At 35.5% G+C, this 27,019-nt stretch overlaps 1 protein-coding gene across 6 annotated transcripts in view; it reads left to right on the forward strand.

The window, feature by feature from the left end:
• The first annotated feature begins 10,434 nt into the window (after positions 1–10,434).
• The window catches only part of ARFGAP1 (ADP ribosylation factor GTPase activating protein 1), a 32,270-nt gene continuing 15,685 nt past the window's right edge, over positions 10,435–27,019 (forward strand). For 4 of the 6 annotated variants that reach the window (XM_051976744.1, XM_051976743.1, XM_051976746.1 and 1 more), the window contains exons 1-8: positions 10,436–11,631; positions 17,217–17,280; positions 18,009–18,118; positions 18,235–18,406; positions 19,199–19,299; positions 20,247–20,333; positions 20,696–20,792; positions 24,028–24,084. In XM_051976744.1, coding sequence (XP_051832704.1) covers positions 17,221–17,280; positions 18,009–18,118; positions 18,235–18,406; positions 19,199–19,299; positions 20,247–20,333; positions 20,696–20,792; positions 24,028–24,084 — 684 coding nt within the window. In that variant the 5' untranslated portion in view covers positions 10,436–11,631; positions 17,217–17,220. Of the gene's footprint in view, positions 11,632–17,216; positions 17,281–18,008; positions 18,119–18,234; positions 18,407–19,198; positions 19,300–20,246; positions 20,334–20,695; positions 20,793–24,027; positions 24,085–27,019 lie in introns of all 6 variants that reach the window. The other 2 variants (XM_051976742.1, XM_051976748.1) reach the window with 2 other exon arrangements.

A 27,019-nucleotide genomic window follows, 5' to 3' on the forward strand; every position in this document is an offset into this window, starting at 1 on the left:
CAAAACTTTAAAAAAACAAATGTTAACAATTGGTTTTACATGTAATTATAAAAAATAAAAACAAAGACAGACATCCAAGTTTTTTTTGAAAACCTTCATTCAGTAAGGATGAACGTATCACTCCTGGAGACAATTCATTCTGCTTTTAGATAAGTTGTTATTTTTCGCTTGATTGTGTAACTTTTAAAAATTTATTTTATTTTAAAAAAATAAGAAAAAAGAAAGACAGAAAAGGAGTACAAAACAAAAGAGAACATTTGTTATGTGCCCAGCAGAACATCAGGGAGGATTCAAAACATATAACAACAAATTACCAATTCAAGAAAGTATGTATATTAGTAGAAGAAATTATATTCACGGGTATCCATCTTTTCTTTACTTCCTTGTAAATTGTTCTTTTGTTCTTTGCTGTGCAGCTTTTTTATTTTATTTTTTCCCCTTTCATTCCTCCTACCTCTCCCAAGTAGGCTATAGTAGGATAGTTAAGAATATGTTTATGTATTCATATGTGTGTATATATATATATATACAGCTCCCCCCTTACATATCTTTCCTATCTCTGCTGACTCTGCTTTAATTCTGCTCCTTAACTTGCCTTGCTATTATTTAACCTCCCACCCCCCTGTTTCCTTCTCCCTCCATTCTTCCCTCTTTATTTCTTTATAGATTTTGGAGGGTGCTATATCCTTCAGGATATATATTTGTATTGCCTCTTTCACCCATGCCAGATGTAGGTTTTCAAAACTATGAGCCCTTTCCCCCCTCTATTGTCTCTATCTATTCTTCTCGAGTACCTCATTTGCATAACCTAATTATTGCTTTTTTCCTTAACTCTGTCCCAATCTTTCTTTGGAACTACTTTATGGTCAATCTTAAACATATAGTATGTATTTCCCTTGTAAAAAACAAACAATTTGTCTATGTTCTGTGAAATTGATCTGATATTGGTTCTTATCTGTTAAATTTTTTATTAAGTTTTGGTTTGGTTAATAGAAAGTCTTGAAAATTTGCAAGTTTGTTGAATGTCCATTTTTTCTTATTCAATATTATAGATAATTTTGCTACATATAATATTTTTGGCCACAGGCCTAGTTCTTTTGATTGTTGGTAAATGTGATTCCAGCACCTGCAGTCTTTTATTGTGGCTGCTGATAAGTACTGTATAATCCCAATTGTAGCTCCAATGTATTTGAATTGTTTTTTTCTTGTTTTTTTGCAAATTTTTTTCTTTGATTTGGGGGTTTCAATACTTAATAATAAAATTCTTATATATTTTCCACAAAGGATCTTGTTGATGATGGCAGATTATTTTCTATTTCTACTTTCCCCTCATGTTCTATCACTCCAGGACAATTTTTTTTTTCTTGCACTATTGTGTCAAGGTTCTTTTTATGGTCATAACTTTCAGGCAGTACAATTATTCTCATATTTTCTTTTCTTGAAGTGTTCTCCAGATGTTACTTTTCTTATAAGATGTTTCACATTCTGTTCTATTTTTTCATTCTTTATAATCTGTTTTGTTATTTCTTGGTCTCTCATGGCTTTATTAGCTTCCCCTTGTCCAATTCTAATTTTCAAAGAGTTATTTTCTTTTTTTGTATAAGCATATTTATATAATTCTCTTGCTTGCACAAGAAAAATCAAATCAAAAAAAGAAAGTAAATGAATAAGAAAACAAAATACAAGCAAACAACAACAAAAATAATAAGAATGTTATGTTGTAATGCACATTCAGTTCCCACCGTCCTCTCTCTGGGTGTAGATGGCTCTCTTCATCACAAGATCATTGGAATTATCATCAATCATCTCATTGTTGGAAAGAGTCACATTCATCAGAATTGATTGTTGTATAATGTTGATGTTGCTATGTACAATTGATGAGGTTTAGATTTGGGGAACCCAAATGAAATTAGAGTTTCTGATGGTCAGAGAGTTAAATGACATCTAGTGGCAGGTTCGGAGTTCAGGGTAGGTTTCAGAGCAAGGGTAGGGAGTTTTGGGGACTCCCTTCTGGTGGCGCAAGAAGTACTCTGTAAAGGAATTTACAGACCTGAAAACCTAGATTGATAAAAGAGGTTTATTAGGGGGATTGGAAGTATAAAGTCTGGTTAGGGCAATAGGTGAGGATAAAGAGAGGATGGCACTGGAAAAGAATATTCCAGTGGACAGATCTATGGAAAATGTTGTTTTACACTGAGAATACAGTTCTCAGTGGGCAAAAGGTCCTGGTGGCTGAGTAAGGCACCGAGGTCCATCTGCAAAGACCTTAGTTGATAGAAGTTCATTATATTGCTTGTCTTGGTGGGGATTGGGAAACATGAGCAGATCATCATAATGGGGGCTGGGACAGCCCAAGTTGGCTCAGATCTGATGGGGGCTGAGACAAGCCCAGATCTCCTATTGGAATTCAAAGGGATGCTTTTGACCAGGATTTGTGAATTAAAGGCCCTGGTCTCCTGAACTGATAATGCATCACCCAGGAGGGGTTGGGAATCATAAAGGAATCACTAATCAATCTGAAAGAAATCACAAATACAGTTTTTTAAAGGGACCACAATCTGCTTCACAATGATCTCCTAGTTCTGCTCATTTCACTTAGCATCAATTCACGTAAGTCTCTCCAGGTCTCTCTAAAATCATCCTGCTGATTGGTTCTTATAGAATGAATAATATCCCATAACATTCATATGCCATAACTTAGTCAACCATTCTCCAAATGATGGGCAGCCATTCAGTTTCCAGTTTCTTGCCACTACAAAGAAGGCCCCTACAAATATTTTTGTGCATGTGGGTCTTTTTCCTTCCTTAAGATCTCTTGGGATATAGACCCAATAGAAACACTGCTAGATCATAGGATATGCAGAGTATGATAACTTTTTGAACACAATTTCAAATCACTCTCCAGAATGGCTGGATGTATTCACAATTCCACCAACAATGCATCAGTGTCCCAGTTTTCCCACATCCCCTCCAATATTGCGCATTATCTTTCCCTGTCATTCTAGCCAATCTGACAGGTGTGTAATGGTATCTCAAAGTTGTCTTAATTTGCAATTCTCTGATCAATAGTGGTTTAAAGCACCTTCTCATATGATTAGAAATGGTTCTTCATCTGAAAATTGTTCATATCCTTTGACCATTTATGGCTTGAATTCTTATAAATATGAATCAGTTCTCTATATAATGAGGCCTTTTTCAGAACCTTTAAATCTAAAAATGATTTCCCATGGTATTGCTTCCCTTCTGACCTTGTCTGAAATATTTTGTTTGTACAAAAACTATTTAACTTAATATAATCAAAATTATCTATCTGGTATTCAATTATGAGTTCCAGTTCTTCAAAGAGTTATTTTCATCTTTGATGTATTTCCTTTTTAAGTTAATTTTTTTTCATAATATTGTTTTTCTTGGAAGTTTATAATTAATTAATTAATTTAGTTTGTCTTCAGTGTCTCTCATTTGATTTTTAAATTCCTTTTTGAGTTCTTCTATAAATTCTCTTTGTGCCAGGAGCCATTTCACTCTTTGGGGTAGAAGCTTTTCTTTTCTTTTTTTTTTTAAACTTCAGTGTCCTCCTCTGAAGATGTTCCTGGTCTTCTTTGTTCCCATAGTAAATTTCTATGGTTAGATTCATTCTTCTTTGCCAGTTCTTTTTCTTTCTTTTTTTTTTTAATAGGAGTTATTAATGTGTGCACCTCTAATTGGGAGATCGGAATTTGGTACCTCTAGCTTCACTTCAGCTCTCCCTTCTGACCTGGAACCCCAAACCAAGAGCTCCCCCTTCTTACAAGTGTAAGCAGCCAGCAGTGTCCCTGACCCATTCCTTCTGCACTCACAAGTTATGATAATTCCTTCTAACCTGAGGCCTGGTCTCAGCAGTACTGCTGGGCCCAGTGTTCCCAATCAGTTGAGCTTCACTCAGTCTTCCTGGACTCCGACTTTCAATTCTTCAAATTGGTCAAGCAGGTAAAAGTCTCTGTGGTTCCTGCTGAGGTTTTAGCCAAACCCAGATAGCCCTACGGCTCCTCACTTGCTAGCCCAGAGGTGTTTGTACTTCATACAGTTAATCTCCAGCCTGGCATTTTATTCCAGATTTTCTTGGGTGCCCCTGGAGAACCCCTGTTCTACCCTAAGTCTCCCTGATTTTTTTAGCAGTTTATGTTCTCCCTGAGGTATAAATTTATTATATTTGTGGTAGAAATCTGGAGAGCTTGAAATTTACCAACTTATTTCACCATGTTCTCAGAATCCTCCTCCCCATAACTGATTATTTTAAAGAACTATATTTTATTTGTTTCAACTGGCCAAAATCTACCTCTTATCCTCTTATTTAACATCTTAATTGAAATCACAATTAAAAATTAACCTTATTACAAATGTAGTAAAACAAAACTTTCCACATTGGCCATTTAAAAAATTTGTCTTATTCTATACTTCTCCTTCAGGAAGTATGTGGCATATTATGTCATCAGATTTTGTCAAAAAACTATATATGAATTCAACAAATTATATTCTACCATATTTATAAACTATAACTTATTCTTACAATGGTCCTCTAATTCATAGGCACTTCCTTAGATTCCTTAGGTTAAGATCCCTTAGATTTTTTAATAACTCAGAAACCCCCCACAATAAATGTTTTTAATCCATCATTAGAGTTTAAATAACTCTGATTGTTAAGAAGTTTTTCATTTTATCATGTCAAAATTTGTTTCTGTAACTTCCACTCATGGTTCCTTCTTCTGCCCTTTGTGGCCTAACAGAAAAATTGTAATCAATCTCAAGGGTGTGATAGCTTTTCAAATAAAGTTAGTTTTCATTTCTCTACTAAGTGATCATTTCTTCAGATTAAATGTTCCCACTTCCTTTAATCAATCTCCATATAACAAAAACTTGAGACCTTTCATTGATTGCCTACCTCTTTGGATCCTCTCTAATTTATTTCTGTCTTGCCTAAACTATGACAACCAGAATTGAATAAAGTACTCGAGATGGAGTCTAACCAAGAGTTGAAGAATACAGAAGGACCTTCATAGCCATGTAATTTGTGTTTCATATAATTCATCCCAAGATAGTGTTAGCTTTTTTGGCTGCTACATCACACCACTGACTCATATTAAGCTTGCAGCCTACTAAGTCTTTCTAAAAGATGCCTCGTTTTTCTAAATCTGTATATCTTTTTTAGGCAAAGTGTTATCTAACCATGCCTCCCTCATCTTGTATTTGTGAAGGTAGGTTTTTTTTTTTTAACCAAGAAAATCAAATTATTAATTTAATTTTATTAAATTTGTTAAATTTCAGCAATAGCAGCTGTGTCTTCCCATTCTACTCTATGAGCCTTAATTTATATAGGTAGTAGTGGGCAATATGATTGATTGCATAAACACTCACATACACTAATATTACTGAATTTTCTACTTTCTTTGTATAATCTTTTATGATTTTTCCTCCTCTCCACCCCTCCCCTCCACCACCCCAGCTCTTTACTTCTCTGTTGTTTTATCTGGATCTGAAGCTACATTCAGAGTGGTGAAGATTGTCTCAAAACTAATTTCTTACCTAATCGATATATTAGATGGAAATGTAACCAAATGTATATAATGTCTAATGTCTAATATATATATAACCAAAACTGCCATTATTGAAAGATTTTTATATCATAGTTCTTGCATATGAAGACAATCATAAGAGAGCAGACATCTGCAGAAAGGAAAAAGAAACTCAATTTCAATTTCTCTTTCCTCCCCCCTTCGTCTCTTCTTTTCTCTCTCTCTCTCTCTCTCTCTCTCTCTCTCTCTCTCTCTCTCTCTCTCTCTCTCTCTCTCTCTCTCTCTCTCTCTTTCTCTGTGTGTGTCTTTCTGTCTCTATTTCTCTCAATCTCTCTTTCTCTCTCTTTCTGTCTCTCTGTCTCTGTCTCTCTTCCCACCTTGCTTTTTTTCTTTTTCTCCTTCCTTCCCCCTCCTTTCTTCCCCCTTCCCCCCCACTGCTTCCCTGTGAGTAAATGCAACAAGGAAGAAGCACAAAGGCATATTCATGTCAAACAAGCTTCTTTTCAACATATCTTTCACTCTAAGAAAAATTTACATTGAGAAAAAACCAAACAAACTAATTAATAGTACAAGCCCTATAGTAATAGATAATAGTAATAGTAATAGTAATAGTAAATAACCTTTCTTTTCTCTTCAATATCACCAATAATGTTTCATGGTGTATTTGATAGGAATTTAATCTTTAAAGTGAGATCTAGCTTTAAGTCTCACTTCTGATCTATACTGTTATGGGCCAGAACTTGAAACAAGGTACTAAATGGAATTGAGGAGACAATGGTTAAATCTAGTTTAGCATTGATTTAATCCTATCACAAATAATGGTTTCCTAGTGATATAATGATTGGTGTATACTCAGTGTGGGGCAGATAAGCAAGAAGTTCTCAGGGACAGGAAGGCAAGAAACTCTCAGAGTCTGAGACAGATTCATTCTATCTTCAACCTTTGTTGTGGCTGGAGGCTGAAGCAGAAAGCCTTGGAAGTTGGGGATATATAGAATATATATATTCCTTGAACCTTGGCCAGCTAGGAACGTATTTACTTAACCTGAGCAGATGACATTTATTGGTATTTGACATTTATCGATATTTAGTCTATTAGCTGGACCACTATCTGCTTGATTAAGCCTGAAGGCCTGATTTTCTGTTTCCACAGAAACCTTCCATTCCAATCTCTCCCAATAGCAACAACCAATTAGATGCCTCCCCCTCCCCTTCTCAGTGCTCTCTTACTTGTGATGTAATTTCTTGTATAAAAGCTATGTATCTTTACTACTTCTTTAGCTCTCCTACCTTGAGCTTTCTTATCTAGTGATGGGAAGGCTCATCCTCCGGAGGTTTTCAATAAACAACTTTTCTGCCTTGTACTGAGTGATTTCTGAGTAGTCATTTTGGGTAAGGATCTTCCACATCCCTCACAGGGAGATTCAGAAGCCAGAGAAGGCAGGCAGGAGCAGAAGCTCGTGGAACCAAGGGGAGAGACAGGCCTCCAGAAAATTAGCTGAGCCCCAAGTGAAGGAGATAGGACTTTGAAGGAGACAATAAAGGATTTGGACTTTAACACCAGGCTGTACTCATGTGGTGATTACTGAACTGAAATGAAGACTGCTCCCAGAAGCCCCCAAGAAACCTACTTCCAGAGAACATTACATTTTAGAGAAGAATATTACATATATTACATATATATCACTATATAATATATTACTATACTATTATATGTTTATATAAATTAACAGTTTCCTAAGCAGCTCCTTAGGACTATAAATTGTAGAACAATGATATATCTACATTGATTAAAGGAATATCCTCATTAGGAGTTCCCTATACTATTGAAATCAAAGGTTTCACTGAGGAGAAAAAATACTGTCTCAGCACTTACTATTAGGATGGTTTAAAACTGCTTATCCTATCAGCATTTTTGTGCTATTCACCATCTAAGTACCAAAGCAGTCAACTCTTCTGTTTTGCATTATTACTGACCATAGTGCCAACATTGCAAACATCTATATTAATTATCTTTTTATTGTAGTTCCTTGTGATTTTTTCACTCTACCCTAATAACTTTTGTGCTCTTTTTTAAGGCAAGACTAATAATTATTTTATTTCTTATATCCCACCTCTTTCAGCATAGAGGTAGGAACAGACACTGAAAAGGTATTCACTAATTATTTGCTTAATAAAATTGAATATAGATTATACTATACCCATATAATCAAATGGCTTTGGGGAAAACATGATGAATAATTATGATTCAAAATTACATAGTCCTTTAAATATCACTATGTATTATTCTTACACCATAGTGTAAGTATTGTAATTTTCACTTTACAGATGGAAAAACTAAGATTTAAATAGATGAGATCACTTGCCCAAAGTCACACAACTGGTAAACATCAGAACCAGGATTCAAATTGTCTCTATTGATATCAAGTATAGTAATGCACTCTTTCCACTATATCACACTGCTATTTATAAAAAGTGTAACTATTGCAAGTTCATTTATTCATGGTTTTCCCTTCAGGTTATAGATGTTCACGACTGAAGTCTCCTTAGTAGTAGAACAAACTCGGGTGAAACCATTCCAGAAGATCTAGTGAGCCCCATATAGTGGTTTTAGTATCCTGCCTGCTTCTAAAGGAAAAAATATGCTGCCCTGTCCATGGCTAGAAAGCATATAGCTTAGTGCAGTGGAAAGAATGCAGGCTTGAAGTCAGGAAAAGATGGATAAAGATAATTAATAGATTCCTAATATCATGATAGCATTCACATCTGTCCCCCTCTATCTCCTCATGTGGCCACCACCCTGGTTCAGGACCTCATCATCTCTCATCTGGAATGTGATATATGTATGTGTATATATGTATGTTTAAAACAGATACACATAAATTATGTGTTTTATATTTAACACTCGTATACACATTTTATATATATATATATATATATATCTTTGACATTTTTGTGGAGTATGGATTAGAAGCTGAGTAATAGAGAAACCAAAGAGGAGGTTATTATAAATTTGAGGTGAGAGGTGATTAGAGTCTGAACCAACATAGTTTGTATTTCATATTATTTATTGTATGTAATCATGTAAGTTATATTATAATAATTTGTTGGAATCTTTACAAACTGCTCATTAGAGTTGATAGATTATTGATCTGATCTTACAAGGAGATGTTTTGGGCCAGAACCTGAAACAAGGTACTAAGTAGAACTAATTGATACAATGTTTGTGTTCACACCTTTACTCATTGGAGTTCACAAGTTTGTAAGATTTCAGGATTTAGTAGGAGATATCTGAATTCACACCTCCCTTGAAGCTCTTAGGGCCAGAGAGCATGCTGGGAGATATCCCATAATCCCACTCTCTGATATATAAGAAGAAAGCAGAGGCCCAGTTAGGGGAGTTCAGCTGAATTAGATTGGAGAGGAGCACACTGGGACAGACGCAGAGCACGCTAGGAGATTGAGAGCCAGAAGCCCTCTCTCCGAGGCAAGAGAGATCCATTCCATTTTCCACTTGGCTGGCGGGGCTGAAGGACAAACCTTTGGATTTGGAGACATTGGGAGGGAGCTCTTGGAACCAAGCATAGAGATAGATAGGCCTCTAAGCTAACTGGGCTATACTGGAGGCAATAAAAGATCTGAACTTTTATCACCTGGCTGTGTATTGAGGTGATTATTACTTTCAACTGCAACTAAGGCTGCCTCCAGAAAACCTCCCCGAGAGACCGGCTTTCTCCCAGAGAGAACCTTTATATTATTTTAAAGAAAAGAAAATCACCACAATAATTCATATCATATGTCACTGATGTTTTGTGGAGTATGGCTTGGAGGGATGGATGTGTGTACATATATATGTATACATACACATATATATTCCTATCATGCAGGTCCTTTGTTCAAGAAGCTTCAATCTGAACACTGGAAAATGAATATAAACTGCTTGCATTTTTGTTTTTCTTCCCGGGTTATTTATACCTTCTGAATCCAATTCTCTCTGTGCAACAAGAAAACTGTTCGGTTCTGCACACATTTATTGTATCTAGGTTATACTGTGACATATTTAACATATATAGGACTGCTTGCCATCTGGGGGAGGGGGTGAAGGGGAGGGAAGGAAAAAATCGAAACAGAAGTGAGTGCAAGAGATGTTGTAAAAAATTACCCTGGCATGGGTTCTGTCAATAAAAAGTTATTTTAAAAAATAGAATGGAAAAATACATTAAAAGTACAAATATAATACTTAGGTCCTGTAAGAGTGGGAAATCAGTGCTTACTATTAGAATTAGGAAAGGTTAATGGGAGAGCCTTAGGTGATTCTTAAAAGATTTAATTATTCATAACCAGAAATAGAAGGAAAGGCTTTCTATATCTAGGAAACAATGTAATAAAAGACAAAAACACAGGATGTGTTCAAGGAATAGTAAGAAAACTAGGTTTTAGTAGATTATCCACAGTTTGGAAGAAGCCTAGGGAATGAGAATGGTATTAGATCTTCTGAAATAGTAGAATTCTAGCCTTCTACTTAGATATGAAATATGTAATCATTTAAGCCCCCAAGTAGAATTAAGGTCAAAATAATTTATGGAGTTTCAAGTTTAGGTTAAAGGTTTCATAAAGAATGTAATTAAACAATTTTAAATAGCAGCCAATGTTGACACATTGCTTTAAGGTGTGCAAAACACTTATATTATGTCATATCCATCTTAACTATTAGGTATATGCTATTATTATATCCTTTTTACAAATGAAGAAAGAGACATGGGAAAAAAAAGTTTATTCAAAAGGACACCAAAAAAATAAAAAAAAAAGAAGAAGAAGAAGAAGAAGCTTCAATCTTATTGTCTATAAGATCAAACATAGAGTCCTCTTTGGCATTTAAAATTCTTTACACCCTGGCTCCAATTTGCCTTTCTAGCTTTATTACACATGATTACCCTTTGCATACTATGCAGTCTAGCTAAACTGTCCCTGCTGTTTCTTCCATGAAACATTCAATTATTTTCCTTATCTTTCTTTTAAAAAGCTGCACCCTCCCCTCCGTGACTGAAAAGCCTTCCCTCTGTTTAATCTTCTTAGAATCGCTAGATTCTTTCAAGACATAGATCATGTCATTTGTAACACAAGGCTTTTCCCAACTGTTTGCCCAATTAAATGCATATGTGTTGTGGGCAGGAACTTTCTCATTTTTTTCTTTAGCCCCAGGGCCTAGCTTAGTGTTCGACACATAGTAAGGACTTTATACGTGTTTGCTACTTGTTTTACCGATTAGTTGAAACGATGATCAAATAGAGAGATGACAACCTTTCTGGACTCAAATTCCTCATCTTTATAATGGGAAGAATAATGCCTGTCCTTTCTGAGGCTGCTTCCACCTCGTTTTACTGATTCAAGGTCCCGGTCTCCCCGCACAGTGCCACCTAGCGGCCTGCCCCCGCCCCATGCCCTTGCCTTGACTCCGTGACGTGAAGTTGACTCAGATGCCCTCCATAGTCCCTTTAATGACCTCACGTTCCCTTTGGAGGTTTCAGGATAAGGAGACGTGGAAACGAAAGGAAGCGAGTATAGCGGGAGTGGGAGGGGTGGAGGACTGCAAGAGGGAGAAAAAGGAGAGAGGGAAGAAGGGAGGGACGAAGAAGCCTTCCTTTTCCATGGCAACTGCGTGGCGTGCGTGGAGGGGCGTGACGGGACCACGTCCTAGGACCCGACAGGGTAAACGCGGAAGTGCCCCCGTGCCCCCACCCACTCACCCTTCCTCCTCCCCCTTCTCCCCCTTTCCTCCACCCTTTTCTTTCTCTCCTCCTCCACTTCCCCCCTTTCCCCCTTCTCCTTCCTCTCCTCCTCTTCCTTCCTCTTTTCCCTCCCTCCCTCTCTCCCGCCCTCCCGTCAAAAGCCTACCCACAATGCCTTGCAATCTGCAACGTAGCCGGAAGATGGCGGCTGCGGTGTAGATGTGGGGACCGCGGCTATCTAGACTCCTTCAGTGACTCCTCGCTTCCTCGGGCCCCGACGGCGTCGGAGGCTCCGACTCCCTAGCCCCAGCCTTCAGCCAGTCCGAGTCCTTCTCCCGCCTTCGGTTTCGCCAGGTAACCCCAGGAAGCAGCCCCTTCCCAGGGCCCAGCCCTGGACCCCCTTCCTCCGGGTCGTCCTGAAGTCCCCGGCCTCACTCAGGATCGGCAGGGCCTGCCTTAGAGCCTCTTCTCACACGGTCGGAACGAACATTTTTCCTCGACCGGTTTGGTTTTCGCTAGGGCAGTACCCGCCCCTCACCTTCTATCCTTCTGTCGTGTCCTGATGTCTGGGGCATCTTTCCCTTCCCCCACACGAAGCCGATCCCTTCCTTCTTACTGAAATCCCTGCCCCTAAGATCCTTTCCCACTCTTGCTGTCCAAGACACCTTTCACCCCATTCCCCGTTCAGGCTACCAACTATTTCTGCCCTGCACTCGTGCCTTCCTGCTTCCATCCTTAATTCTCTCCCCCCACCCCTGCCCCCTCCTCCAAACCCCTTCCACGTATACATTCCCGGCTGGTCTGCTTGTAGTTGGCAGTGTTAAATTTGGTGTCATGCGACCCCATTTTAAAATTTCAAAGCAGCCACTAACTAGCTATTTAAACTTATTCCAGGTCACTTAACGATTTTGAACCCCAGTTTCTTTAGCTGTAAAAAGGGAGGGAAGAGTAGTACTTACCTACCCACCTGTTTTTATAAATGTCAACTGTTATCATTATCAGGACTTCCTCTAGCTTCTTAGGATTCCTGCTTCCCCCTTCTGGGCTCTTGCAGCATAACTACTTTAGGTTTTTCTTCCGAGCTCTTCTCTTAGGCAGTTTGGACACCTTGCTTCATTCTTCCCAGCCCTTGTTCCGAAAGGTGCTTCCTTTTTGGTTGTGTCGTTCAGTCATGACTGACTCTTTATGATTGCATTTGGGGTTTTCTTAACAAAGATACTGGAGTGGTTTGACAACTGAGGCAGAGACTGGCACAGCTAGTAAATAATTGTCTGAGACCTGATTTTAGACTTAGGCTTTTCTGATTTCAGGCCCAATACACTATGTGCCCTTACTACCTTTTATTTATTATCCTTTATTCCATTCTCCTTACACCCTTTTAGGCTCTGGGAATCTTCTGAGCAGAAGGAACCAGAGTCCAATATTATAGTACAACAAAAAAGTGGCTTTTCTTTTGCTTGATGTTGAACACAAAGACAGGTTTTCGTTGGTATACTTTGTCCTTTATGAGAAGATTAATATGCAGTCTTAGGAATAATAGGAATGTATAATTAGAGATGTGAACTGAATCTCAACTTTCCTTTGTGTTTTCTTCTAGATTTTGTTCTTTTTTTTTTTTTTTTGGTTTGGTGAAGGGTTAAAACAAAAAAGAAAGCTGTTAAATGATTCTGTCCAGATACTGCTTTTCATGCTATTTTGTTTTGATACTGAAACATCTTTCCTTCAAAAGTTAAAACATTTATTAAATGTCTACTGAGTACCATGCTCTGTACTAAGTAGTGGGGATACAAATACTAAAAGAAGAAAGTCTTCCCTCAAAGAGCTTTTACATTCTAATAAGGAAAGTTAAAATACAAAAGGAAATTGAAAAGGGGGAATCAAGGAAATTGAAAAGGGGGAATCGAGGAGAAAATACCTTTGGTGTGGGGCATTGTGGAAAATTTGGAGAGTAGTGTAGGAAAAGTCTTAGAGTACTGTGCCAAATAATTAATGACATGTTCTATGCTGAACTCTCAATCTTAAATAGAGCTTTGGAATTCATGGCTCTGTTCTCTAATCTGAGAGGCCAAGAATAATGATGAGGTAGAGTACAAGACTGATGAGATCTTATAAGATGATGAGGTTTTCCCAGTAATAAATTTCCTGGGTCATGGTGGAACAATACAAAAGTTCCAGTAATTTAAGAGTTTGAAACAAAAATAATCGGTTTTGCACAGTCCCCCATCCCCACTCAGTGAGTCATATTAAAATTCTATTTATTATAACATCTTTGATCTTAAGAATGTAAAAGATATAGTAAGTAAGCCTTTTAATTTATGTTGGTCCCGGTTTCTGTAACTGTTATTGTCAGGTGTTTATGTCCTAAATGCCTAGAAATGACACAGTGTTTGTATAATTCAGACTATCCTGGAACAGGTAAATTTATCTCTTTGGACTCAGATATCTTGACTTTTTCTGCCTATGAACCAAAACATTTTCATGTTTTACAAAAGTGTTTTATTTGCTTAGCTCAAGTACCATGAATTTATATTCCAATGTGGATTAAAAACTAAAAAGAATTTTTCCTGTTTGAAAACTTTTATCATCATATAATTTGGGGGAATCGCCCTTCCCCCATTTCTCTTCTCCTCCCTTCCTTCCCTCTTCTTCCCCTCTTTCCCATCTAAACACTTGTGCTATAGTAAAAAGAGAAGAGAACCTTTGGACTAGGAGATTGGGGCTCTTCAAATTCTTGAAATCTAAGGTCCCTTCCAACTATAAAAAGTCTATGGCTAATTTTTTCCTTTGGAAACTCAATACAGTTCCATGAGGAAGGAGGCTTAGTCATAAAAAAAGGAGTCATATAAAGGATCACCTTTTTCAGTTTCCTTACTAATTATTTTTACATAGAATTCAAAATTACCAAATCTTTCATTGAGATTTCAATTTTTTCCTTCTGTATTTTTATCCAAATTAAACAGTATTTATTTGGCTTATCTTTATTATTTTATTGTTCTGTGCTCTCTATATAGAGTCATTGTATAAATGATACATTAATTGAATGATTGTTACTAATTGATCTGGGCAGTATTGCTCTTTATTAAGAGACACAAATGGCCTTTGTTTTCATGAAATTGACAATACTGGTGGAAAACATAAATATACTTAGAAAATGAAGGCAGGTTTTTTTGGGGGGAGAGGGGAATGAGGGGTTGATGGAGAGAAAATCTGAACTTGAAGACTAGACCTAGTGGTTAAAAGGGGTATTAATACATGTTAAATGAATGCGTTCTCAAGTTTGGGAAGTTTTTTGGCAGAGTAAATTCACTTTTATCCTGAGTCCGTAGTTAAAACAACGAGTTTAAAAGGAAAATTGGGTAGCTAACATTATTTCCATTTTTTAAAGCTGTTTTAATGTAAAATTAAAGTCAAAATATGTGTAGGAAAGCTAATTTTTTTTTTTATTAATCCTTTGTCAACTATTACTGGAGGATTTCTTATGAAAAGCTTTTGAATTGAGCTAGGCAGATGTACCCATTTGACAGATTACTAAAAAGGCATTTGGATTAGTTGATTTGCTCAAGCTCTCATAGCTAATTTGTGGCAAAAGTATAATTAGAACCTGTTTTCTGACTCATGCTAGTGCTAGTTCTGCTAAACTATAATGAAATAATGTATCTAAAGAGAATTATTAATTTTGAAGCCATTCCACAAAAAAGTTAGATATTACTCTTTAAGCTTCATATTACTTTTGGTCTCCTTGATATTGAATTAAAAGGAAAAACCAATTGAGGTTGCATTCTTTTAAGTCTAGCAGTTCTGTAGAGAAATAAATAACTTTTCATTTTAGCATTAGTTACGTTGCTACAGCTTCCTACCTATTTCTTTATGAATTATATTGGCAGGGCTGGTGGTGAGACATCAACACTTGACCTTGCCTGTTATAATATTATCTGTCATAGTTGCAGTTTATAGGGAGGAGGTAAAAAAGGTGACCCCAATGGAAGATGTCTATAAATTCTTATAGTGATAGCAGTGACAAGATGGGTAAATCTAATAGGTTAGGGAGAAAAAAATGCTTCTCTTTCCTCTCCCCCAAGCAGTACAAATTCCACATCTACTTTTGCCAGAAAGACATAAAAAAGAAAAGTGAGGAAGCTGCTGTCTAGATTTCTTCATAAGAAATAGCACTTGATATATGCCAAGCCTCTCTTTGTATTATTTGTATATGTAAATATGTTATTTATTATACTTCAATGTATCTATAGCTTTTATCAGTGTGGGTACTCCTTCCATAGTGTAATGTAGCATCTCTACACTTATGCAGTTCTTGATACTGTCCTTTAAGTACTTCATAGAGTATCTAACCTATACACTGGAGGCCTTCTGGTTCTTTTTATGTTTTGTGGATATGAGCTTAGTGACTGGGCTCCTCATTGTCTCCTAAACTTGTCATGTAGTTGAACCAATCTCATTTCATGCAAGTCTTGGATGTCACTTCCATCAAGATATTAGGAGATACCCTATTTTCCAAGGCTAAGGCCCCAAAATCAAGTTGTGTGTCCTGAGCTGGACAGAACATTGCACTCACCATCTAGATGATTTCACCCTCTGATAAAATCACATCATTATTCTAATTCTTTGACCAGCACCAGGTATTTTCTGCGTTCAGACAAGCTCCAGTGTTCTAGTCATGAAACCCTGCTGTACTTTAGACTTGTCTCATTGTTTCTGTTATCCCTCATCGGTGAGTGTAGCTCACTGTGTAGCCATTGGTGTAGGTACAGAGATTTCCCCACACAGCTTGGGATCCTCCTACTAAGGCTGAGGCCCTAGGCTTTGCTTGCAAGTCAGTTTCCCTCACTTTGAAATGAAAACTTATGTTTGATTCCCGATTCTCCTGTCTCTAGTCTACCCTGTTCCATTCTAGCCAGCCATAGGTTAGAAGCCAGTTCAGTCCAACTGATACTTCTAACTCACAAGTTGTCCTTAGGAAAATGTATAACATATTTATAGCATATATCCATCTTTTAAAAAGTATGTTTTTATAACTTAAATAAAGAAGCAATGTAATTTGGTTTAGTGGAAAAATCAGTGAACTCAAGATCATGAGACCTGAATTAAAAGGGCTTTGTCCTTACTACCTCCTTGACTTTGGGCAAGTCATTTAATCCTAGTTGCCTCTGAGTCTCACTTGTAAAATGATAAGGTTGACCTACTTGGCCTTTAAGGATCTTTTATTTTATAAGGATTTTTTGGAGGGAGGAGGGAGAGAAGTGATAGTGGGGTGTCACTTTCTTATTACATGTGACAGTTTTGTGATTTTTATAATGTCTCACCTTTACTATGAGGAGCAAAGGAAGAGAGATTAATTTCTAAATTCATAAAAAGCCACAGATAGAATTAAGCTTATTGAAAAAAATTTTTTTACTTCATTTTAAAACTAGTTAATTCAAGTTTAGGGTATACCCGGGGAAATAATCCCTTTTGTGACGACTGAAAAAGATCACAATATAAGAACTATTATAGTAATTATATTATAAATTATAAACTTTAATTATAAAGAATGTGATACAATTCCAATTGTATATAATTCTTGAACCAAATTGGAAAAATGTGTTTAAAAATTAAATTCCACTCACAGGACATAGGATTCTCCACTAGAATTCAAACTGTTGCTCTCTTTTTCACAGTTAGGGTAACAGATTCTTACTGGAATTTATTTAATAAATGAAGTTTCCAAGGTTCCAGGCTACTGCTTAATAAACTTGTATTATTGAGGTTATTGTCCTTCTTGGAATCAGGGAATGAGGTTTTATCAAATTGTGATTGGCTGTTGTGCAAAGCATCTAGTTTAACCATTCTCCCCCACCCCCACCCCCACCAAGGTGTTTTCAATTGAGTTATCTTTTTTTTTTTTTTTTTTTTAATTAGTATACATTTTCCCTTTCTTTTCTCAGAATCATGGCAAGTCCAAGAACAAGGAAGGTTCTTAAAGAAGTCAGAGCACAGGATGAAAACAATGTAAGGATTTGTGTCTCATTTGAAGTTTTAATTAGTTGTAATGAATCATTTTAATCCAATGTAGAATTGTTTCTTGTAGTGATTTTTTTATTTTCATTAGCTTAACTTCTAAAGTTAAAGCATGTAGTTATGTGCATAGTAGTTAAAAATGTACCTTATAAAATAGTAATCTCAGATAGTAATTGTTCATTCATTTGAGAACTTGCAACTTAAAATGAGAAGTCTGTCTTTCTATGACCATCATGTTTATTATATAGTATTTATTTAAGGAATATTTTAATTTGAATTCAATTTTATTTGTAAATCCTATGCATCCATATTTCTGAGAAGGAAGATATGCTGTCCTTTCCCATATCTATTTCTTTAGCTTTGTCTGATACCCTGAATTCAAGTTTTCATTAGAATTATTTCATGGAAACCACATTTTCTGTATTTTCCATTGACCTTTTCTTAGCCTAACTCAAGGATCTCATTTCTATATTAAATCTGCTTTGTTTGAACTTTATGATCAAATATCCTATTACCTTGGTTTTTTGAGTCATTGCTTATCTTGTTTCTCATACTTATTTAGCCATCCTTTCCGAAATCTCTCTTGTCAGCTCCATCTTTCTTTTACTCAGTGGTTTTGAACAACCCTCATATACCCTGTTATTCCTTTTTGTTCATTGCTTTATGTTTGGGGAGGCTAACGTGAATTGTTTTTCATACTTTTTTTTTTTTTTTGGAAGGTGTGTTTTGAATGTGGTGCATTCAATCCCCAGTGGGTGAGTGTGACCTATGGGATTTGGATCTGTTTGGAATGCTCAGGGAAACATCGAGGCTTAGGAGTTCATCTCAGGTGAGTTACCCACTGAGAAATTTTAAAAAACAGAACATTGTATATACAGCATTGTTTAGGGCTAGATAAAATAAATTGAAGAAACTTTTAGACAATGGATATGTGTTCGTTCCTAGCTTTGTGCGCTCTGTTACCATGGACAAATGGAAGGACATTGAGCTTGAGAAGATGAAGGTTGGGGGAAATGCCAGATTTCGAGAATTCCTAGAATCCCAAGAAGATTATGATCCTTGTTGGTCAATGCAGGAGAAATACAACAGCAAAGCTGCGGCTCTTTTTAGGGACAAGGTAAGCTTAAGTGTCAACTTTCTGTATGGAATATAAACTCTAATGTAGTCTTTTTAGGAAGTGAGCCTTGTATTTTCTTTAGTAGTTATGCAGTAAGCATTTTGCAAATTAAACACGTTTGAAGAAAAATGGAATTAATTTCTGGCAAAGCGTTCAGAGGCTAATAGCAAGGTACTGTAAATTTCTGAGGATGTGGCCATCGTTAGGTCAAAGTTTTCTCTAGTCAAAAGGTTGCCTAATGGTGCAAAAGATTAATGATTGTTGATTTTGATAACAGGGTAAACAAATAACCTTTGATAAACAGAGTGACGGAAGCTGCACTTTCTTCCCTAACTATTGCTGGGCAGGAATTTTATATAGTAATTGAACATGAAAGGTTCATATACATCTTGAGAAAAATAGTCTTTTCAGGGGAGTGAAGCACATTGCAAGACAGGATAGATAAGTGGATTCTCAAGGCTTTATGCATAGAATGAAAGTGCTTAAGTTGAGCTCTCTAAAATTGCTTTCAACTGCAATCAAAACTGAGACTAATTTAAAGTGTGAAAAATGTACATTAAAAACTTGATTTAGGATACAATTAGACACTAATTATCTGCCATATGAGCAAGTTGGCTATATGAGGTAGTTTTGTTCTTACTTTGTTTTTTTGGGGGGATCTAGGGTTTGACTTAGCATGCTATGAATTTCTGTAGGTATTCCCTGAACAAGACAAGTAAATCAAAAATCCATGATCTCTAAAATTCTTATTTGACTTCATATTCTCTTATTCTGTCATTTACTTCTCTCTAGGTAGCTACATTAGCTGAAGGAAAAGAATGGTCACTTGAAACATCATCTGCTCAAAACTGGACTCCACCTCAGCCTAAAATGGCTCTATCCTCAGCTCACCGGTAAACTTAATGTAGATTCATTCATTTGTAGTACTGGAATTGTGCTGTAGGTCTTCTTTTCTAGTTCTGATTTTAGCTCCAGTATAGAATTCTATTGATGTTACTTAAATTTTAGTGCTAGCTTTTAGTTTTTTAATTTAGTGTTTATTTTAAAATTATTGTTCTTTTACTTAAAACTGCATTTATGCTTTCTTGCCATAATTAATTTTTTGTGTGTGTGTATGTGTATTTGAGGTGTTTCTCTTTGAAGGTTTTCTGAAGAACTACTTAAAAAAAATTTCTGATCCCTCTTTTCCCCTTGTTCCCTTCATTTTCCAGCTAATTGCCATTACTTGGCCCTGCTACATATCTAGTGATCCTAATAGCAATTGCTGTTTCAATTGCATAGTGTTGGAAAAAGTCACTTTACTTGCTTTCATCTTTTCCTCAAACTTTATTCCAAACAAGAAATTTAAGTTATCATGGCTTTACCCTCCATAGCAAATCATAATGGGCATGATGCAAAGCCATAATCATTACATTGACTAGCATTCCAATCTCAGTAGATGGGCCTGTTTTTTCCTCTGTTATGTTCTCTGTACCTTCATTTAAGTGCTGCTATGATGTAACATCATGGTGTGGAGGTTTTCCTGACTCACTAAAGTGGAGCATAAAGTCTGATAGGCTCTTCTCAATTATAGAGAGTACAATCTGTGTATTTCTTGTTCAAAGGGCTGCTCAACTTAGGGGAGGCTCAGCACCAGAAGTGCAGTAGCCAACTACTGAGCATTGAACTTTTCCAGCATAATCTTTCATGGAGCTCATTTGCTAAGGCTTTGAGAGTTGTGATCTGTGGAAGTGTAGGGTGTATCCCCAGTAGTCTTATCACAGATCCTTGAAATGTTGAAAGAGAACTGTATTTGTTCTACCAGTATTTGTTACATTAACCTTTAATTCTTGATTTTCAGTGCTTCTGGCCAGTCCCAGAATACAACTGCCTCTTCAGACAAAGCTTTTGAAGACTGGTTGAATGATGATATCAACTCATATCAAGGGTAAGGCCTCATGAATGATAAATTAATTTATCTAATCTAATTTCCTTTCATAATAAATGATGAAGAGAAAAAAAAAGTTATTCTTTGTATCCTACTAGAGAAGCAGTATTCTTCATTTGACACCTAATGGCAAAAGATTGACTATCAGTTTCTTTGGTGGTGGTGGTATATAGGTCAGGATCCATTGATTGAAAAATATTCACCATTTTGGTTCCAGTAAAACATAGTTCTTTCAGCATTACCTGATTCTCTCTCTTTTTTTAAAGAGACATGTAATTGTGTGATAGACTTGAGAGGTAATGCTGTTTGCTTCTTGTAGAAAAAAAATTGTTCAATTAATTTGTTTATGTTTAATGTTTTAGAGGCCAAGAAAATCGCTATGTTGGCTTTGGTAACACAGTACCCACTCAGAAAAAAGATGATGACTTCCTCAATAATGCCATGTCATCACTGTATTCGGTAAGGAAATTCTCCTAGAGCTCTTGTTCAGACCTTTTTTAGTTCTTTCCTTGTGTAGAATAAAATAAAGGAGTTTAAGAAACCATAATCTTAAGATAGAAAAGGTCTGTTCAGTGCTGTACTTCTCAATCAAAAGTCATTGTACCAGGAGTAGTTCTTTACCTGTGATATTTAGATCCATTTATCCTTACTATCAAAAGAAAACTTAAAATATATAGTTTAAAAAAAAAAAAGGATTTGTTTGGTTAGCACTTCAGCACATTGCTTTAAAAAAATTAATATTTACATAATTCCTTTTTTCCAAAAAAGCACACAAAATAAAGTGCCTCCAAAATGAAAATGATTTTTTTTTTTGCTATGACTATATTGAGAAGATGTAATGAAAGTCTGAAGACCTCATAGAAGACTATGCTTGAGCTATAAGACTGAAAGCTGACTGCACTGATGTCCTAGTATTGACATGTTTACTAACTGTAGAAGTGATAGAAATTTCATTTCTGTGGATAAGGTGTGCTAATGGAAAGTTGTGGTTATTCTGAAATTAACCATTTTATATTATCCTCCACAACAGTTTTATTCTAGTGCCTAATTATTAAAGGTGACTGGATTCTCAAGACAATGCTGATAGCGCATAAACTTTGGTCAACTCTATCAGTCTGGAAAGGCCTCAGTCTGTATGTGTTCAAGGACAAACCCAATTCAATACAGAGTAGCATGTTGCCAATAGATTAGCCATTAGGTACTGAACTTTTTTGGTTGTGGCTTCCTATCAGAAGGAGATATGTGGAGAGGCAAGTATATAGTGGGTGGAGAACTGGCGTCATAGTTAAAATCCTGCCTCTAAGATTATATATATCTGTACTTCTCTATCTATCTGCCTTGCCTGTCTCTTTGTCTATATGTACTGGAAAGTCACTTTACCTCTCACTGGCCTAGGCAATCTCTCAAAGACTAAGTTGTAAAATAGCTGCTGATCTGCTTTGGTAAAAATTCTCTTCACTGAGAAGCTGCCTATCCTGATAAAATCATAGGTCTGGATCAGCAAATAATAAATATAAATAAATAAATGAAGGCAGCAAAAATGTGAGTGAATTATTGAAATCTACTGAGAAAATATATATATAAAGCATTTTGTAAACACAAACTATTGTACTTTGATAGTCACTGTGTTTGTGTTCTGGTTGTGCTGCTTCCTTTACCCTGCATCACTTCATCATAGTTTTTCCATGTTTTCTTGAATTATATTCATTTGTTCATTTCTTCCCTCCCTCTTTCCTTCTCTTCCTCCTTTTTTTCTTTCATTCCTTCCTCCCCTTTCCTCTTTCCCTTCCTCCCTCCCTCCCTCAGTTACCTGCTACATTTTCTGATTTGGGCCACTTCACCATCCTTCAGCAGCTTGGCGGCTCTTTGCTCTCCACAGCTCACCATATTAGTGGGAATATTTGATTGCCTTAACTGAGTGGTTCAGAACTCAGTTGATCCACCAGTGTCTTTAGTAGCAGAGATTGCAGTACAAGTGTGTACTATCATACTTTATTCTGCACATTATTTTGTGAAAATAGACTTTTTTGGTTACGTGTCATACTGTTGACTCTTTACACAAAAAATCTGAACATTTTGTTTCACCATGACTAAACACTCTGCCAACATATGTGTTATTCCTCCAAAATAGTTAAGCAAAAGCACTAATGGTATAGTTCTATTGGGAAAGTAGTACATTACACTGTTTTCCTTTTAGTAGAAAGTAAAGAAATATGTTTTCACTTTTGATTTTTTGGTACCAAAATTATGTATTATACTTGACCTGAATTTTCATACTCTTGACTATGAAATAGGAATAATAAAATATGTAGGTCTTTTTTGCACATTTAGTTTTTTATAATTATGTATTCTTTATTCTATTCTTGTATTGATTTTTTTAAGGTACCCAAGTGTAGGACTTCAGGTTAATCTTAATAGATCTATTGTCTTAGATTCAACTCATTATGTTAATTTATCAAGAACTTTCTTCATATTGATAAGCAGGTTTTCTCAGTGATCTATTGGCTTAGTAAACTGACATCTATTGCACAAGTAAAGTTCTTTATATAGACTAATAGGACAGATTTTATAAGCTTTGTTATATCACCTAATTTGTCAGGATGTGCATATTTTATAGAATAAAGGAGCATCATCTTCATTGTTCATGTCTGAGATAGAAAATTTTATAAAATTATTCAAAAGTGCCTATTTCCTTGTTGTGTCTTTTCACATTAGATTCTGTTAACATGGTTGTGATAATCTCATTGAGAGATTTTCAAAGTTGACCAATATCAGAACCTATTTTTTCTACTTCTTATAAGCTTTGTCTAAACCAGATATTTATTTTTTTTTTAAGTCTAAAACTTGGTTTATTCCAGTCTCTGTTAAAAATTACTTTTACTTCTTAGAGCTTTCTAATCTTGCCCTTAAACCAATGAATCAGGCACAGTGATCATTGTGATCATTTAATGAACCGATTTTTGTGTGCTTACTATGTGCAAAATAACATCAAGGCATGTAAAGGTCTTCAAGATTCATCTCTCAGGAATTTTGAATTCTATTCAACTTTTTTACAGAGAATTTACAAATTCTGTAAATTTTTACAGAATTTGTAATAATTCTATTATTACAAAATAGAATGTAGTAAATCACAAATGATTGACTTTGTAAGTTTTATAGGATTTCAAGAGGAGGGAAAGTTCTGCTGAAATTTTGAGTTCTCATTTTGACACTGAAAGTAAAAGCAGATGCTAAAAATTAACTATCCAATATAGCCAAAGGAATAATCAGGATTTATCATGTTAGGGTATATAATTGAATTAAGTAATGCAATGCTAATCTTAACATTCTGTGTAGTTGCTTTTACAATGAGGAAAAATAGGAGTAACTGTTTGCATTTTTGTTTTTCTTCCCGGGTTATTTCTACCTTCTGAATCTAATTCTCCCTGTGCAACAAGAGAACTGTTCAGTTCTGCACACATATATTGTATCTAGGATATACTGTGGCATATTTAACATGTATAGGACTGCTTACCATCTGGAGGAGGGGGTGGAGGGAGGGAGGGGAAAAATCGGAACAGAAATGAGTGCAAGGGATAACGTCGTAAAGAATTACCCTGGCATGGGTTCTGTCAATAAAAAGTTATTTTAAAAAAATAGGAGTAACAGTTGATTCTTAATGTTTTTGACTAATTGTATAGAAATTTTCTTTCAGGGCTGGAGCAGTTTTACAACTGGAGCAAGCAAGTTTGCTTCTGCAGCTAAAGAAGGGGTAAGTAAGTAACCACCAAACTATTTTAACACTAGTTTATATAGAGCTCACTTAGCTCCTTTTAAAACAAGAGTGAAAAGATTAGCTTGAGCCAGTGTCCTTAATTACATTGTGAGGGTTTTTATTTTTTTTTTTTTTTACTAAATTACAAATATTCTAAACAAATGAAAGTTTTATTTCCTGCAGTGAAGAAAAACATTCAAGAGTGTCATTATACAAGTAGAACATATTGAATTTACAATTTAGTTCTCAAAGTTTGACTTGTACCTTAGCTCTAGCTTTCTCTGTGGATTAAAAACTAAAATTAATTAAAATATAATGTGCAAAATACTTTCCTCACAGTCTGATATATGTTAGGTAAGTATAAAAATTAATAGTTTGTGAAATAACTAATTTTCTCTCAGGATAGCTTTCTTATCAGATTATATTGGGGATTCCTTTTGGATGTATGGACTAGCTATGAAGGTCCCTTCCAAATTTTAGGTCCTGTGATATTATGATCATAGTTTTATATTTGAAAGGAATTTTTGAGGTCTTCTATTCCAGCCCAGCTAGGCAGCCAGGTAACTCAGTAGGTGAAGTGCTGGACTTGGAGTCAGGAAGACCTGAGGTCAAATCTAGTCTTAGCTAGCTGTATAAGTCATTTAACCTGTCTGCTTTAGTTTCTTCAACTGTAAAATGGAGAAAGAAATATCAGCACTTATCTCTCAGAATTGTTATGAAGATTGAATCAAATAATATTTCTGAAGTTCTTAGAGTAACTGGCATATAGTAGGTACTTTTTATATTCTTATTCCATTTCTCTTTCAAACCTCTTCATTTTACAAAAACTAAGATAAAACTAAGTCCCAAAAAGAATAAATGAGTTTCCCAAGGTCACACAGTTAATAAATGGCATATGACTGATATAGCTTCAATCTAATTTATTATTTGTATAAATGAAATGTAATAATATTCACATACTTAAGATCTTCAGAATATTTTCTTTTAAAAAGATTGTAAGTATGAAACAGTAATCTAAACTACAGACATATAGAACCTGAAATTGTGGGATTTTATTATTTAAGTATAATCCATAGAAAGTATTAAAAGAGTGACACAAGCCTGAAAGGTTGTTTTGGTTGGTTGAAAAACAAATAGGATTAAAAATATGACTGTACTCATTTTAATTTTAATTCTTTTACCTTATTCCATATAATAAAGTAAATATTACTGTTTGTTTTGGTATAAATGTGGAAGTTGGTGGAGTTGAATCTTTTAAAACCATTGAAAGGGACTCAAAAAGGCTTTTATAAACTGTAGTGAAGTAGGAATTGTCTCTAAAATTTCTCAGCAAGTGGTCTGCCCAGCTTCTAACTGCCTGCCAGAGTGGTCCATTATATTAATGGAGAGTTCCATCTTATAGCAATCTTAAATCTACATCTACATTTTTTTCCCATTTTTCTGTTTTTGCCCTTTGAGGCCAAGCAGAATAATTCTAATTCCTCTTCTATATGATAACTCTAGAAATACTTGAAGTCAGATATTTCTCTTAAGTCTTACTTCTCTATTCTAAATATCCTTTCTTGGATATTTCCTTATGTTCCATGATTCCAGTCCTTATCAACCTGGAGGTCACTTTCCTATGGAGGCATTTCAGTTTGTCAACATCCTTTTTATAATGTGATCAGCAGAATTGGACACAGTACTATAGCTATATTTTGGCTAAGATAAATGTTTACTAATTGATTGTTTATAATTCTTTGACACCTGAAAAGGAAATCCCTCAACACCTGTCTAGATAGTCTGTTAAAACAAATTTCTACATTTAATACATTCACGTCTCTGCATTTTAAGCTCATTACTTCTCTATCAGGAAATTCATGATGTTTCATCTACATTATTTTGGTATGTTGATCAATGTTGTAAAGTTTTCCTAAATTGTTTTTCTCTATATTGTTGTTATCATTTTAGAGGTTGTTGTAGGTAGGGCTGTGTAAAATCGTTAGCTTCACTTTCTCTTCCTTATTTTGGATCAGTGGCAAGATAGCTCCTGATGCATTAGGAAATCCTGACCTAAGCCAAGATCTTTCTCAGGTGTAAGTTTGTCTGAAGTAAAACCCATTCAGCGGTTAAAGGTTAGGTAGGAATTGAGGCAACTGACTTTCCAAAAGATTCACTCTGGGAAGGGAAGACCTCAATCAAAGTTTCTGGCCATAATAGAAACAATTGCTATTTACATTCACTCTGATCCATCAAACTCAAATAGTGAGCAAATGAGACTTGGCAGAAACCTATTTTTGGCCAATGAATTAGAGCCAGAGTAATTGGGTTTAAAGACTAGTTACTAGTCCCTGCTATCAGGGAACTCACAATGTAATTGTATAAATTCAACTTGGTCATAATGTATAATCTTTTTAATATGTTATTGTGGCCTTCTTATTAATATTTTATTTAAATTTTTTGCATCAGTAAGGCTACATACAGTGGTCTATATTTTCTTTCTCTAGCTTGTCTCCCTAGTTTGGCTGTCAAAACCATATTTATTTCATAGAAAAAGTTTGGAAAGATGCTTTCTTATTAATGCAAAGAGTTTGTAGTATTGGAATTAATTGGTCTATGAATGTTTGAAATTACTTGTGACTCTATCTGGTATTGGAGCATTTTTCTTTAAGAGTTTACTTAATTATAATTTTCTAAGGTGAATTTTGTTATGCCTCTTCATTTAGGGTATGTGACAATTTTCAAAACAAATCAAAGCAGTTATCAGATTATTATACAAATTGATCTGAAATGTCCCTTTCAGGATGAACAGCTAAAGTTTCATTTATTATCAGGGATGATTATGCCAGATCTGTTTATCTTTTGCCAGTCAAGAAGAATAACCTCATAAGTTATTCTTCTTGACCTCTCAACTACCTTTGACCCTGTTTACTACTCTTGTTTCTTAATTTTT

Source organism: Antechinus flavipes, chromosome 2 (assembly GCF_016432865.1).
Source record: "Antechinus flavipes isolate AdamAnt ecotype Samford, QLD, Australia chromosome 2, AdamAnt_v2, whole genome shotgun sequence".
NCBI classification, from domain to species: Eukaryota; Metazoa; Chordata; class Mammalia; order Dasyuromorphia; family Dasyuridae; genus Antechinus; species Antechinus flavipes.